This window comes from Dendropsophus ebraccatus, chromosome 4 (genome assembly GCF_027789765.1).
Source record: "Dendropsophus ebraccatus isolate aDenEbr1 chromosome 4, aDenEbr1.pat, whole genome shotgun sequence".
In the NCBI taxonomy this organism is placed as follows: domain Eukaryota; kingdom Metazoa; phylum Chordata; class Amphibia; order Anura; family Hylidae; genus Dendropsophus; species Dendropsophus ebraccatus.
The window spans coordinates 33184021-33196649 of NC_091457.1; the positions used below are offsets into that span (position 1 = coordinate 33184021).

General features: G+C 45.2%; 1 protein-coding gene across 1 annotated transcript in view; it reads left to right on the top strand.

Moving 5' to 3' along the window:
• Positions 1-8402, top strand: part of PLCB3 (phospholipase C beta 3) — an 88286-nt gene extending 79884 nt beyond the window's left edge. The window contains exons 28-33 of the mRNA XM_069965456.1: positions 4633-4765; positions 4845-4921; positions 6084-6173; positions 6285-6342; positions 7534-7620; positions 7707-8402. Coding sequence (XP_069821557.1) covers positions 4633-4765; positions 4845-4921; positions 6084-6173; positions 6285-6342; positions 7534-7620; positions 7707-7934 — 673 coding nt within the window. The 3' untranslated portion in view covers positions 7935-8402. The remainder of the gene's footprint in view (positions 1-4632; positions 4766-4844; positions 4922-6083; positions 6174-6284; positions 6343-7533; positions 7621-7706) is intronic.
• The last annotated feature ends 4227 nt before the right edge of the window (positions 8403-12629 follow it).

Consider the following 12629-nt stretch of genomic DNA (forward strand, 5'->3'; position numbering starts at 1 on the left):
TCCAGCACATATATAGTAGTTAAGCCCCTCTGTGCCCCTTTATAGTTTTCAGGCCCCCCTATCCTCTCACATAAAAGTAAGGTATACTCCAAGCCCTTGTATAGTAGTAAGGTCCCCATATAGTATAGGCCTCTCTGTGCAGTCCCCATATAGTGTCAAGCCCCTCTGTGCAGAAGCCATATAGTATAAGCTCCTCTATGGAGTCCCTATTTAGTATCAGGTCTGTCTGTGCAGCCCCTATATAGTATGAGATCCCTCTCTGTGCAGCCCACCCATATAGAATAGGCCCCTCTATGCAGCCCTCTATATAGTCTAGGTCCGTTCTGTTTAGCTCTCATGTAGGATAGCTTCACTGTGCAGCTCCCCAATATAATATAGGCCCCTCTGTGCAGCCTGCCTATAGTATAGGTCCTTTCTGTTTAGCCCTCATGTAATATAATACATTGTGCAGTCCCCCATATAGTGTAGACCAGTGTTTCTCAACCTTTTCAAGCAGAGTACCCCCAAGGATGTTATTGATTATGAACATTGCCTTAGGGTTGATTCACACGTACGTTTCACATCGAAATCTGCTGCCATACTCTGTACTGTTATGGCCTATGGCTCTGTGCTATGACAATGTAGCCACTGCCTATTACACTAATTAGCCGCCGGGCCTTGAATAGATGATGATTACCTTCCCGCTGCAACAGGACAGTGCACTGACTGGCTGAGCGACCGTCAGGAGGCCAAAGAAGTAGGCTGGAGCACAGACAGAAAATGATATGTCCCTTTCAGCTAGGTATGGCCCTGGAGCCAGATATGTTCCCTGCAGCCAAATACATCCTTTGCAGACACATATACCCCTTTCAGCTAGGTATGGCCAGATTTCCCCATGCCACGTATGCCACCTAAAGCCGGAAATCCCCCTAGCCAGATATGTCCCCTGCAGTCAGATATGTTTCTTGATGCCAGGTATGTCCCCTGTAGCCAGATATGTCTCTTCCAGACAGATTTGTCCCCTGAAGCTGGATATGCCTCTTACTGCCAGATCTGTCCCATGGAGCTGAATATGTCCCCCTGCAGCCAGATCTCTCCCCTATCATAGCCATATACCTCCCCTATCATAGCCATATACCTCCCCTATCATAGCCATATACCTCCCCTATCATAGCCATATACCTCCCCTATCATAGCCAGATACCTGCCCCTATCATAGCCAGATACCTGCCCCATGTAGCCAGATACCTGCCCCATGTAGCCGGATACCTGCCCCATGTAGCCGGATACCTCCCCCATGTAGCCGGATACCTCCCCCATGTAGTCGGATACCTCCCCCATGTAATCGGATACGTCCCCCATGAAGACAGATACCTGCCCTATGTAGTCAGATACCTCCTCCATGAAGCCAGATATCTCCCAAAGTAGTCAGATACCCCCTCATGTAGTTAGATACCTCCCCATGTAACCAGATACCCTCCCACATTGCCAGATACCTCCCCCATGTAGTCAGATACCTCCCCCATGTCAGGTCTGGGAGGAGTCACCCCCTGGAATTTTTTTTTTTACCTCAGGGCACCCCTAAGAAAATAACATTCTATGAAATCCAAAAAAAGTTGTTCATTGACTCCATCCAGCCCGGACCACCACAATGATTTCTTGCAGCTACAATTCACCTCTTCTGAACCTGCCAGACAAACATATTAGGCTCCATACATTTCCATCAACTTCCTTCCCTTTTTCCCACCTATAGGCTCCCTTACAGTAGTTAGTCCACTGCTTGTTGTCATGTCCAGTAAAGTCAGTAGGTATGTGGATTGCTCCCTGCATGCAAGATCTCCTGCTCATATAGTAATAATGCCCACTGCTGTGCCCCCATATAGTAATAATGTTCATGCTGTGCCCCCATATAGTAATAATGTCTCCTGCTGTGCCCCCATATAGTAATAATGTTCATGCTGTGCCCTCATATAGTAATAATGTCTCCTGCTGTGCCAACATATAGTAATAATGTTCAAGCTGTGCCCCATATAGTTATAATGTGCCATGCTGTGCCCCCATTGTAATTATGCCCCATGGCCCAGCAGCGTTGTGTGTAGGACAGGGCTTGAAGATGCTGCTGTTGATAGGAAGGAGAGATAGCACAGGTGACAGGGATCGCCGGTAGCAGAACCCCTCGGACCCCACACAGTTCAGGAGAGCACTCAGTAATCGATTTCCCCCCAGACACCTTCCCCCCCTCTGATGCCAAATACACCACCCCCTCAGACCTGCAGCGCCGAGCCGGCTCTCACCTTCCCTCAGCGTCAGCTCACCATGTCCCGTCCCACACGCAGCAGCTGCTGGGCTGCTGCTAGGGGAAGGTGAGAGCCGGTCCGGCGCTGCAGATCTGAGGGGTACACAGAGGTTGAAGGGGGTAGTGTATTTGGCATGGGGGGGGGTCTAGAGGGAATCGATTACTGGGTGCTCTCCTGAGCTGTGTGGGGTCCGAGGGGTGCTGCTACTGGCGCTCCCTGTCATCTGTGCCGTCTGTCCTTCCTTTCCCCAGCAGTATCTTCAAGCCCTGTTCTACACACAACGCTGCTGGGCTGCTGCTGGGAGCAGTAGAGCGCAATGTCGGTAATTGGTGCCACGACATTGCTGAGTGATAGCAGTGTCCCGGCACCAAAAGCAAAAGTTTATTTTTTCCCCACCTCCCGCTCCAGGGCCGGCTCCAGGGTTTTGTGGGCTCTTGGGTGACAGAGCCTCAGCCGGCCCCTTTGTGGAGCAAATCTGGCAACAGTAAAACAGCAGGTCCCCTCTGTGTAGCCCTGCTTATTGATGCCCCCCCCCTCTGCCAGACAAATATCTAAGGCACTTTACCTTTTCAGCACCTTCCCCTCCTCCATACAAGCTCCCAACAGTAACAGGACCCTCTTTCTGCCCCTATGTCCTTTCTTTGTGTCTTATTCTGTAGCTGTGCCCCCTCTTTTTACCCCGATCTGTACTCATGCCCCCTCTTAGTGTCCATATCTGTAGTTAGGCCTCCTTTGTGCCCCTTATCTGAAGGTGAGCCCCTTTGCACTTCAATCTGTAGCAAAAAGAACTTTGCCACTTTGCCTTTATGAACTTTGCCACTGCCCAGCAGTTCCTTGGTTATGTGTCCCTGGGAAAGCTGGGTGACAGCCAATATGGTTAGTTTTACACAGTTGTCACGTTTGTGGCAAAGATGGTGGCTCAGTGGTTAGCACTGTAGCCTTGCAGCGCTGAAGTCGTGGGTTCAAATACGACCAAGGACAACATCTGCAAAAAGTTTGTATGTTCTCTCTCTCTCTCCGTGTTTGCGTGGGTTTCCTCCGGGTACTCCGGTTTCCTCCCACACCCAAAGACATACAGATAGGTGAAGCACTGCAGAATCTGTGTGCGCTATACAAATAATAAATAATAAAAAGCTACAAGTTAAAACTACAACACTGCCATTTAGTAGCCATAAAAAACCTAACATGTAAAGATTAGATCATACACTAATTTTTCCCAACCTGTGGCTATCCAGCTGTAGGAGCAGGGTTGGGGATGTAATGATACCAGAACTTTGACTTCTATACCGATATCTTCTTTAGTATTACAATTCCCAATACCAAAATGATACTTTGTCAAGTATTAAAAAGGCTTTGGATAATCTCTGTCTGTGGGTTTGGCCATCAACTTTGAAAAAGTCAGATTTGTCTGACAAAACATGTTAGTCTGAGGCATGGTTTTTAAATTACCACTATGAGGGAATTTAGCTTACTAGGATTATAGGTTTGGATTACTCCTTATGGCGAAAGGAAAGGGGGAAGTTAGTGAGCGTGTGTAGAAATCGCTCAAACCCACAGACAGAAAGATTACTCATAGCCCAGCCTAGCAGTAAGCTTTGCTTTACCAAGGGACAACGCAGCATTAGTGTCTTGAGTAAGGATGGTCTGAACCTGCCGAGGTTCGGGTTCGTACGAACCCGGACTCTCGTCAATGATTCCCGCTGTCTTAAACCTCCGTGCAGAGGGTGGATACAGCGGGAGGACCGCCTGGAAAACCGGGATACAGCCACAGCCATAGGCTGTATCCCAGTTTTCCAGGTGGTCTTCCCGCTTTATCCACCCTCTCTACAGAGGTTTAAGACAGCGGGAATCATTGACGAGAGTCCGGGTTCGTACGAATCCGAACCTCTGCAGGTTGAGGGAGTTATTATGTTGCAATGGTATTATAGTCTACTATATTACTACAAAGCAATCAGCTCTGCAGTATGAAGTAATACTGTAGCGTGCACTCTGTAGACCACTCTGTGCACTCCCATATAGTATATGCTCCTCTGTTCAGACCACATATAGTATAGGTGTCCTTTGTGAAGCCCCCCCTATTGTATAGATTTCCCCCTCCCCATAGTATAGGCCTCCGTTGTGCAGCCTCCACCCTATTGTGCATAGGTCTCCTTATTGCAGCTCCCCCCTGTGCAGCCTCCCTAACATAATTTACCCCCCCCCCCCCCCATAGTATCTTCTCCCTTCTAGGTCTCCTCTTTGCAGTGACCCCCCACCCCCCAAATGTACAACTGTGTAGGTCTCCTCCTTGCCTTATTATATTATGTTGTTCATCGCATGCATTGATCGTGTGTTATTCTTTACCTTGTAATTGTAGTTCATTGCCAGAGCAGGAGGAGCAGCAGAAGAAGCTGATGGATCTACAAGGAGAGCAGCAGAGACGCCTTGTGGAGCTCAGGGAATTGCAGCATGAGCAAGAAAGGAAACTCAAACACTTTCATCTTCAACAGGTGCAGCATTCTCCCCCTAAAATCCTGAAGACACCACTGTAACCATCTCTAACAAAGATTGATCTTTCCTTACCTACAGGCTGTTCAGAAGCTACAAGATGTTGCCCAGGCCTATCACACCTCCCAGCTTAAGAAGCTTAAAGAAACTAGTGAGAAGTGAGTGTTGTTTCCAGTATAATAGGATCATTTATGTGGACGTAGAGGTTTGGAGAATGTATTCTTACATTAGGGTCCCCTTACGGCTGCTCATCTTAGGGGGTTCTCTGCTGGGAACCCCTGTTCTTCAGCTAATATTGGCAGGGGAGCCTCAGTGTAAACTTGCTCAGTTTTAAAATAAAGGATTAGCGGGCACCCATTGTTTCAAGAGTCCTCTGAGGCTATTCAGTGCTGAGAGATGTAATCTTTAATTGAGCAGCGCTACAAGTTCTTTTGAAGAAGCACTCAAGATCTTTTTTTTCTCATGCCATTATAATGCTAACTCATCATTTGTATTATAGCAGTGTAACTTCTTTCATTGCAGCTCACTTAAGGCCGTATTCCATGGCCTAACCCACGCTGTAAGTAAGCGCCAGTCTGCTAGATCGGTTCTCACTTACCAAGCCCATTACACAGATCAACAATTGCACAACCAGGGCTGCATGAATGTCACTAGCGAAGTCTGTGCAGCCCTTTGCTGCAATCAGCCATCAGATGCACATTTCTTTTTTCTTATTACATGGACAAATGTAGATCCAAATTATCTTTCAACTGTTCACTGTTCACGATGGGGGTATATGTCTGACTATAGTGTAATAGGGTTTTTACATCCATATACCGTGAAGCCTTACCTAAGTCATGTGACATTAAGTCCACTACATGCTCTACTGTGTAGAAATTATGTCAGTCGATCTTATGTGGGTGCCTGGCCGATCATCACATATCAAATCTCTCCTGGCTGCTCAGACCGCTCCTCATTCAGCTGTTTTCTTCTTGTTCCACTGTATGTGCCCGCATGCACAGAGTGCTGCTGAAGCAATCATTTCTTCCCAACTAATAGACAAACTATACTAGGATCATTTGTGCAGCCCGGTAGCTCAATTTGTTGTGCTGTGTAAAGGCGGACTAGCGCTTATTTGTGGCCCCCACGGCCAACATATCTTCACTGTATATGAAAAGTAGATATCATCTTGAAAATGAAAAACATGAACTGAAAGATCCAAAATCAGAACTTTTTGTTGGGACAATTGGGGAATTCTTATGGTGGACTCCTGTCACACTGCAAAAGGGAAAAAAAGTATGACAGTAAAGAAACTATATCTATCTATATATCTCATTTAAGAGAGAAGAAAGAACTACAAAAGATCCTGGACAGAAAGAGACATAACAGCATCACGAAGGTCAAGTCACAAGACCGGCACAAGAAAGAAGGGTCAGTAAGAGAGACTATTAGCTAAAATTCTTCACACTCCTTTTTCTCCTTCTTTTCTATTTTCCTTCCTTGTTTTGCCATCCTCCATTTATCACATCATATTTTCTGCAGAGAACTGACTGAGATCAACAGACGTCACATCAACGAGTCCGTGAACTTTATACGCAGTGTAAGTGACCATGGAGCGTGCTGGGAAGAGTCGGGGAATACACTTTTGTGTGAAAGTAATAGGATAGATGAGACAATGTCCGGCCTCAGTAGTAATAATCTCAGGAGACTTTTTTCATTAAGTCGGATAACTTTTCTGACCAGTAGAAAATAGTCCTGTAAACATCACAGTAATTACATAGATAAAAATTACCCCTTTAATTCAACGTATAAAGTGATCTAGGGACAGTGACTCCTTTTCAGCCTGACCTTTCGGGTTGCCACTATTACAATGTGGCTAATATTCACAGCAATATTGGAGGACACATGGGCTCACATCAATTACAGTCGCTGACAATACTTACTGCTCATCTGCATTAGTTAATTGGAGTGGGGACTACTGGGCTGCCGGCTCGGACATATTCAGTAAACATATCATCGCAAGGCTCCGGCATGGCATAAAAATATGTGGTCGGGGATTCAGGTTGCTTAGCAACAGAGAACAAAAAAACATGCTATTTTCTGTTAATTGTACCACCTAGTTGTATATAGGATTGGAGGCTGTTGTTTATGACAAGATGCACACTGGAATAATTTAAAACTCAATAACTGGAATATGGACACCTTTGAATGGGACTGAGGGGTTTAGGTTTCTCCTTAAGGAGAGCTTCAAAGAGACACACAGAGTCTTATAGCCCATGCAATGCCCCTTTAGTCAATAGCTTGTTCTCTGGGGCCACCTATTGGAGACACTTTTGAATGCATTGTACGGCTATGTTCCCACAACATCTTTTTTACGTTAAAAAAGTCAGTCTTTTAATAAAATAAAATATGAATAGAAGATGCATAAAGAGGTGTCCATAGCCTATAATACTATATGCCAAGCAAAGTGTACAATCAAAGCTGCTGATCCGCACTACTACAAACCACTGCTGTACTGAATACAGTGATGGACATGCAGGTGTAGATCCTATGAATACAAATACAAGATAAAGTAGTGCATTTTATGGTGTAGGAAAAAGGGCATTATAACCACAGCTCTATAACAGATCAGAAATTAAAAATTATTAGTCCAGTGGAGATGAATAGGAGACAGCTGGTAACAAGTGTTATTGCTGTATATACTTTCCATAGAGGAATATTTTTATGCTATCATTACCTATTCAGTACACATTACCGCCAGTCCTCCTTATAAATGTCCCTTTCCTTGCAGTTAGAAGAAGCACAAAACAAGCGTCTAGAAAAGTTGCTTGCTGCTCACCAAGAGACACTGCAGAGAATAAAGGACGAGGAGCCAAAGGTCAGTGTCAGGCCATAGAGAACTGCAGGCAGCAGTCTCCTCTTCTCTCAATACCCATTCTTCTTATCCTCTCTTCCTTCTTCTAGCTGATGGCCCAGTTAGAAGAGGAATGCCAAGCAGAGTTACGTCAGCTCCCCCAAGAAGTGCAACGATATCTGCAAGAAGAAGGAGGCAGCAAGGGTGGGAGCAGCTCCGGACCTCCTTCTTCAACACAGAGTACCCCTACTTCTATCACAAGGGGCTGGGGGTCAGATCTTGTTGAAGGGGATTTACAGACCCCAGAGGACTCAGAGGATGAAGCTACGCGACTCTGACCCCCAAAAGTCTAGAACTTATACAGTACTTTTATATATTATATATATATTTGTATACAGATGATCACCCCTTTTTTAAAAAAGAAGAATTAATATTCACTAATATAGTACGCTCAGAATTTATTTTGACACTCGCTATGAATGGAGACCAAACAGACGTCGACTGACCCATTTGAAACATAATCTAAGACAGCTATGGGAAATTACGTAATTCACCTATACATTCTGAATGGCCAAAATTTCTTCTGGAAATTATATATAGCCACAGACCTGATGTGAAGCAGGCCATGCGTGTATGCCCATGAATGACACTGCTTGTGCAACACTATGTATGTGTATGAGAGACACTGAGTGCTTGTCCTGTATGTGGTACGTATATGTGGAGAGTATCAGCCTGTCACTGTCTTATCCCATTCCATGTATTTTTTACACACATTTTATTTCTCTATTAAAATGGTCAGAAATCGATCTGTGTTACTCTCATTCTTACTCCTTCACTCTAGCCTCTCCTGGTGCCCATACCTCCCTTGGCTGGTTATATCTCTGATGGCTTACTTAGGCAGATAGGGAGGGTCTCAGTAGACCAAGAAGTTAGGTCCATCAGATAGTCAGGTGGCATAGTAGGGCTGGCTTAGTCTAGGTTCCAGAGTGGGACCGCCCTTTTTAGGGCGGCCACCCCACCTAGGAATAGGGCCTACAATAGCACTTATCAGGGTAAGATTAGACCCATTGCCTTGTGATGCAGAGCTTCCTGATTGCCATAGTTTTCTTGCCCTATAGTCCAAATCAATGTGTCCTTACTTAATTATTCCTCCTCCCCCAGCCCATGTTGGAGTTGCCATTTCCCTTCCCTTACTGCCCTCCTGCCCCCTCCCCCCCTCCCCCCCCTCCTTCCCTCTCTAAATTGCCGCATAAGCATAGATAGATACCAAGATCTAGCTCTATTAACCATAGTAGACATCTATCCTAATTTGATAGATGGAACTATACATGTAATGATTTATTCTCCTTTGCCTTTTTAAATATCTAGGTCCATGAACTGCCTCTCAAATAAACCAGTGATATATCTACATAGCCAGTAAATACGGTGCTGCGCATGGTTCTAAAGAACCTGACGCAGCACAGCACCAGGTTCAGTACTTGGACAGCGGCGCCTCACCGCTCACCTGACACTCCTGCTAAACACCATGTAGGATCTGTCGGGGGGAGGGCGTCCCACATCGAGCGTGTGGCGATTTAGTCACGTGATCGAACGTGGGCGTTCCCTTACCAGAGTGGGATGGAGAGCTCCCCGCCCAATCGGTGACGCGATTCAGTCACATGACGCGGGGGGCGTTCCCACTCGGAGGCGCGCGCTTCTGACGCATTGGTGTGGGCCGGACGTGGCAGTTAAAGTCAGCGCCGGCGTGCTCAGTCAGTCCTCTGCCAAAGCAGACGCTGATTTATTTCTGTATCCGGAGACCGCGCCGGGGACAAAGTGAGTAGAGAGTATACTAGAGGTGATAGTACATTCCTAAGCTGGGTTCACACTATGTATATTTCAGGCAGTATTTGGTCCTCATGTCAGGTCCTCATAGCAACCAAAACCAGGAGTGGATTGAAAACACAGAAAGGATCTGTTCACACAATGTTGAAATTGAGTGGATGGCCGCCATATAACAGTAAATAACGGCCATTATTTCAATACCACAGCCGTTGTTTTAAAATAACAGCAAATATTTGCCATTAAATGGCGGCCATCCACTCAATTACAACATTATGTGAACATAGCCTTTCTGTGTTTTCAATCCACTCCTGGTTTTGGTTGCTATACAGCCTCACAAATACAGCCTCAAATATACATAGTGTGAACCCAGCCCTAGACTGTAAACATTATAACTGATTGGTCATGTTCTCATACTCTAGATTATTACTGTAGTGCTGCCACTGCAGCGACAAATTACAGTCACTCTAGGTCCTGGGAGCACACAGTGAGTATCCCACAAGGGATGTTTCTTCTGTTTTCATGACAATAACCCTATACTCGGAGGTATAATTGTATGTTGTCTTTATTACAGTGCTTCCCATGTACCGCACCCCGCTTGGTCTTAAAACAAGGGCCAGTGAGTAGCCGCTGAGCGGCAAATAATGACTTTATGTACACTGTTAAGCCCATCCATTGCATACCCTGCATGTATATAGGCATACAGCTCATACAGAGCTACAGACCCCTACTCTTGGGTATGCTTGCAGTTTGAACTATAAGCACCGATTTCCACCACTTTTGGCACTGGTGCTGATATACTCCCCTGATGACGCCGCGATAACGAGTGGCAGAAACGCGTTGGGAGAATACGACGCTAACATATTAAATTTGGGGCTCACCTAGCCTCGATATGGAATATTCATACTAATCTATTTTGGTTAAGTACGCACTCCGGATATGCGACTATCCAAACCATTCATTTTAAATTTGTAACTTGGTGATGGGTACACGATTTATGGTGTTTATTTATCATCTCCAATAAAAGTTACGTTTTAGGCACTTTCCCTCTTTTTCTTTAAAAAATTACTCTCATTCTTAGTATTAAACAGTGCACTAAACCCCATTGAAGTGGGCAAAGCTGAAAAGAAATACCAGCCACATCCCGTGGGCAGAACTGGTGCTGATATTGAAGAATTGCAGACCCGTTTTTAGAGGGGAGGCAAACAGAAGTCTTTTCGGTTCTCCATGGCCGACCAACAGAATATAGCAATCTGCTCAATACAAGAAATGTGTGAAATCTGCAAATGCATAAAAATTGTTAAATTCCCTGCAGCCCTATGGCTTATCTGTATTCCATAGCTTATGATATTAGTTGATGCAGTCACTGCCCCAATATGGAGGGGCTTCACTAGATACTGTAGCCCTAAGCTATGTTTTTTTTCTTCTACAGTAGTATATTACCAGTTCTATTTAAAGCTATGGTCTAGGGCTGTGGAGAATTGCTGGTCACATCATTGAGTCATGGACTCTGACTGACAGCCTAGGGTCATTTAATGGCTACAGTAAGAAAAAGCAGGACTAAAATAGATGCAAAACAGGGTTGTCTCCCTGTGAATTCTGCATTTGTCCAGACTTTACTGGTGCTGAGAGGTTTTGCTCCTTAGAATCACTGAATAGTTTTGGATATGTAACAGTGCCCTCCATGTCAGCACATAGCGGCAGCTCATTTATCATAGAGATAAATGATCTTGGGGATAGGATGAGGTCGCGCTACACTTACCCTCCTCTGCATGTACTGGCTTGTGCACCCTGGGTATATTTATTATGGTCTAATTATTGTAAAAATACTGAGATTTTGAGGGGATAATATGAAGGTCTGAGTACATGACATATGCACAATATGCCATGTACTCATGCTTTAAACATATTTTTAAAGGATTTTGTCTTTTTTCTTTTTTTTTCCCAATTTTCCGTTTTTTCTATTTATGTTATAAAATAATGCTTATATCTTGCAGTTTTTAGTCTAGCCACTAGGAGTAATATTAAGCTGACACTTCCTGTTCTTTAGAGAAAAAACTGCAGCAGTTTCCTCACTATCATCCCAGACAGGCTTAGGCTATGTTCCCACTCTGTAAGAAACCAGCCGTTGTGTGACCCGGTCGGGTCACGGAACAGCCGGTGTCAGAAAATACCATGCAGTACCGGCTGGATGATCTTTACTGCCGCTGAATTTGGATGCGGGTGCATCCATGCGTGCCCGCATCCAAATTCCCCCCTGCACACAATGGAGCGCGCACGCTCCATTGTGTGAACTGAAAGGGTTTTCTACGGTCGTTATTAAATAAAGACTTAAATAAAGACTTATCCTACTGTGTGATTCCTAACACAGCCAATCAGTTTCTCAACTTTTCTGCAATCTTCTGTTTGTTGTTAGGAGATATCTGTCTCTAGTAACAGAAAAACTAAGGACAAAGGAAGTGGGGTTAGGAGTTGGGGTTTGTTCACATCTCGTTTTTCTCCACACATTCGGCTACACGTCAGGAATTAGTGAAAAAAGGAAGCGGACGTGCAGCCCGATGTGCGGCCGATAGCCACATGACGGCCACATTGACTTTAATGAGCAGGACGGAGTCATTATGTGACTGTGTTCTGCTCATTTGTGGGACGTACACTGCTTTTGTGCAGTACTCAAAAGCGTGGTCGACTACGCTTTTGAGTCCTGCACAAAAGCAGTGTACGTCCCGCAAATGAGCAGAACACAGTCACATAATGACTCCATCTTGCTCATTAAAGTCAATGTGGGCGTCGGGCTGCATGTCCGCATCCTTTTTTCTTTGATTCCTGACGTGTAGCCCGACGTGTGGAGAAAAACGAAATGTGAACATGCCCTTTGCCACCATTATGTGCAGGAGCGAGAGACAACCTGTGAAAGCCTGGGCTGTGTTACCTGCAAGCCGAGCCAGTCTGCTCGCTGAAGATAATCCACAAAGATAAATCAAGGCTTTCCTCTCATATTTGACCTCTCATATAAAATGTAGGGCCGCTGTAGCAATGTACCTATTACTGTATTGCCACGGTGTTGCAGAGTAACCTCCTATCTTCCCTCTGTTTAGCTTCTTAGTAGCAGCTAGTGTAAGAATTTCATGCCTGCAGTTTCTTGCCTTTTGGCCCACACAGCACCTTGCACACACAATACATCAGTAACCCCTTTATCCCATCACATGCCACAT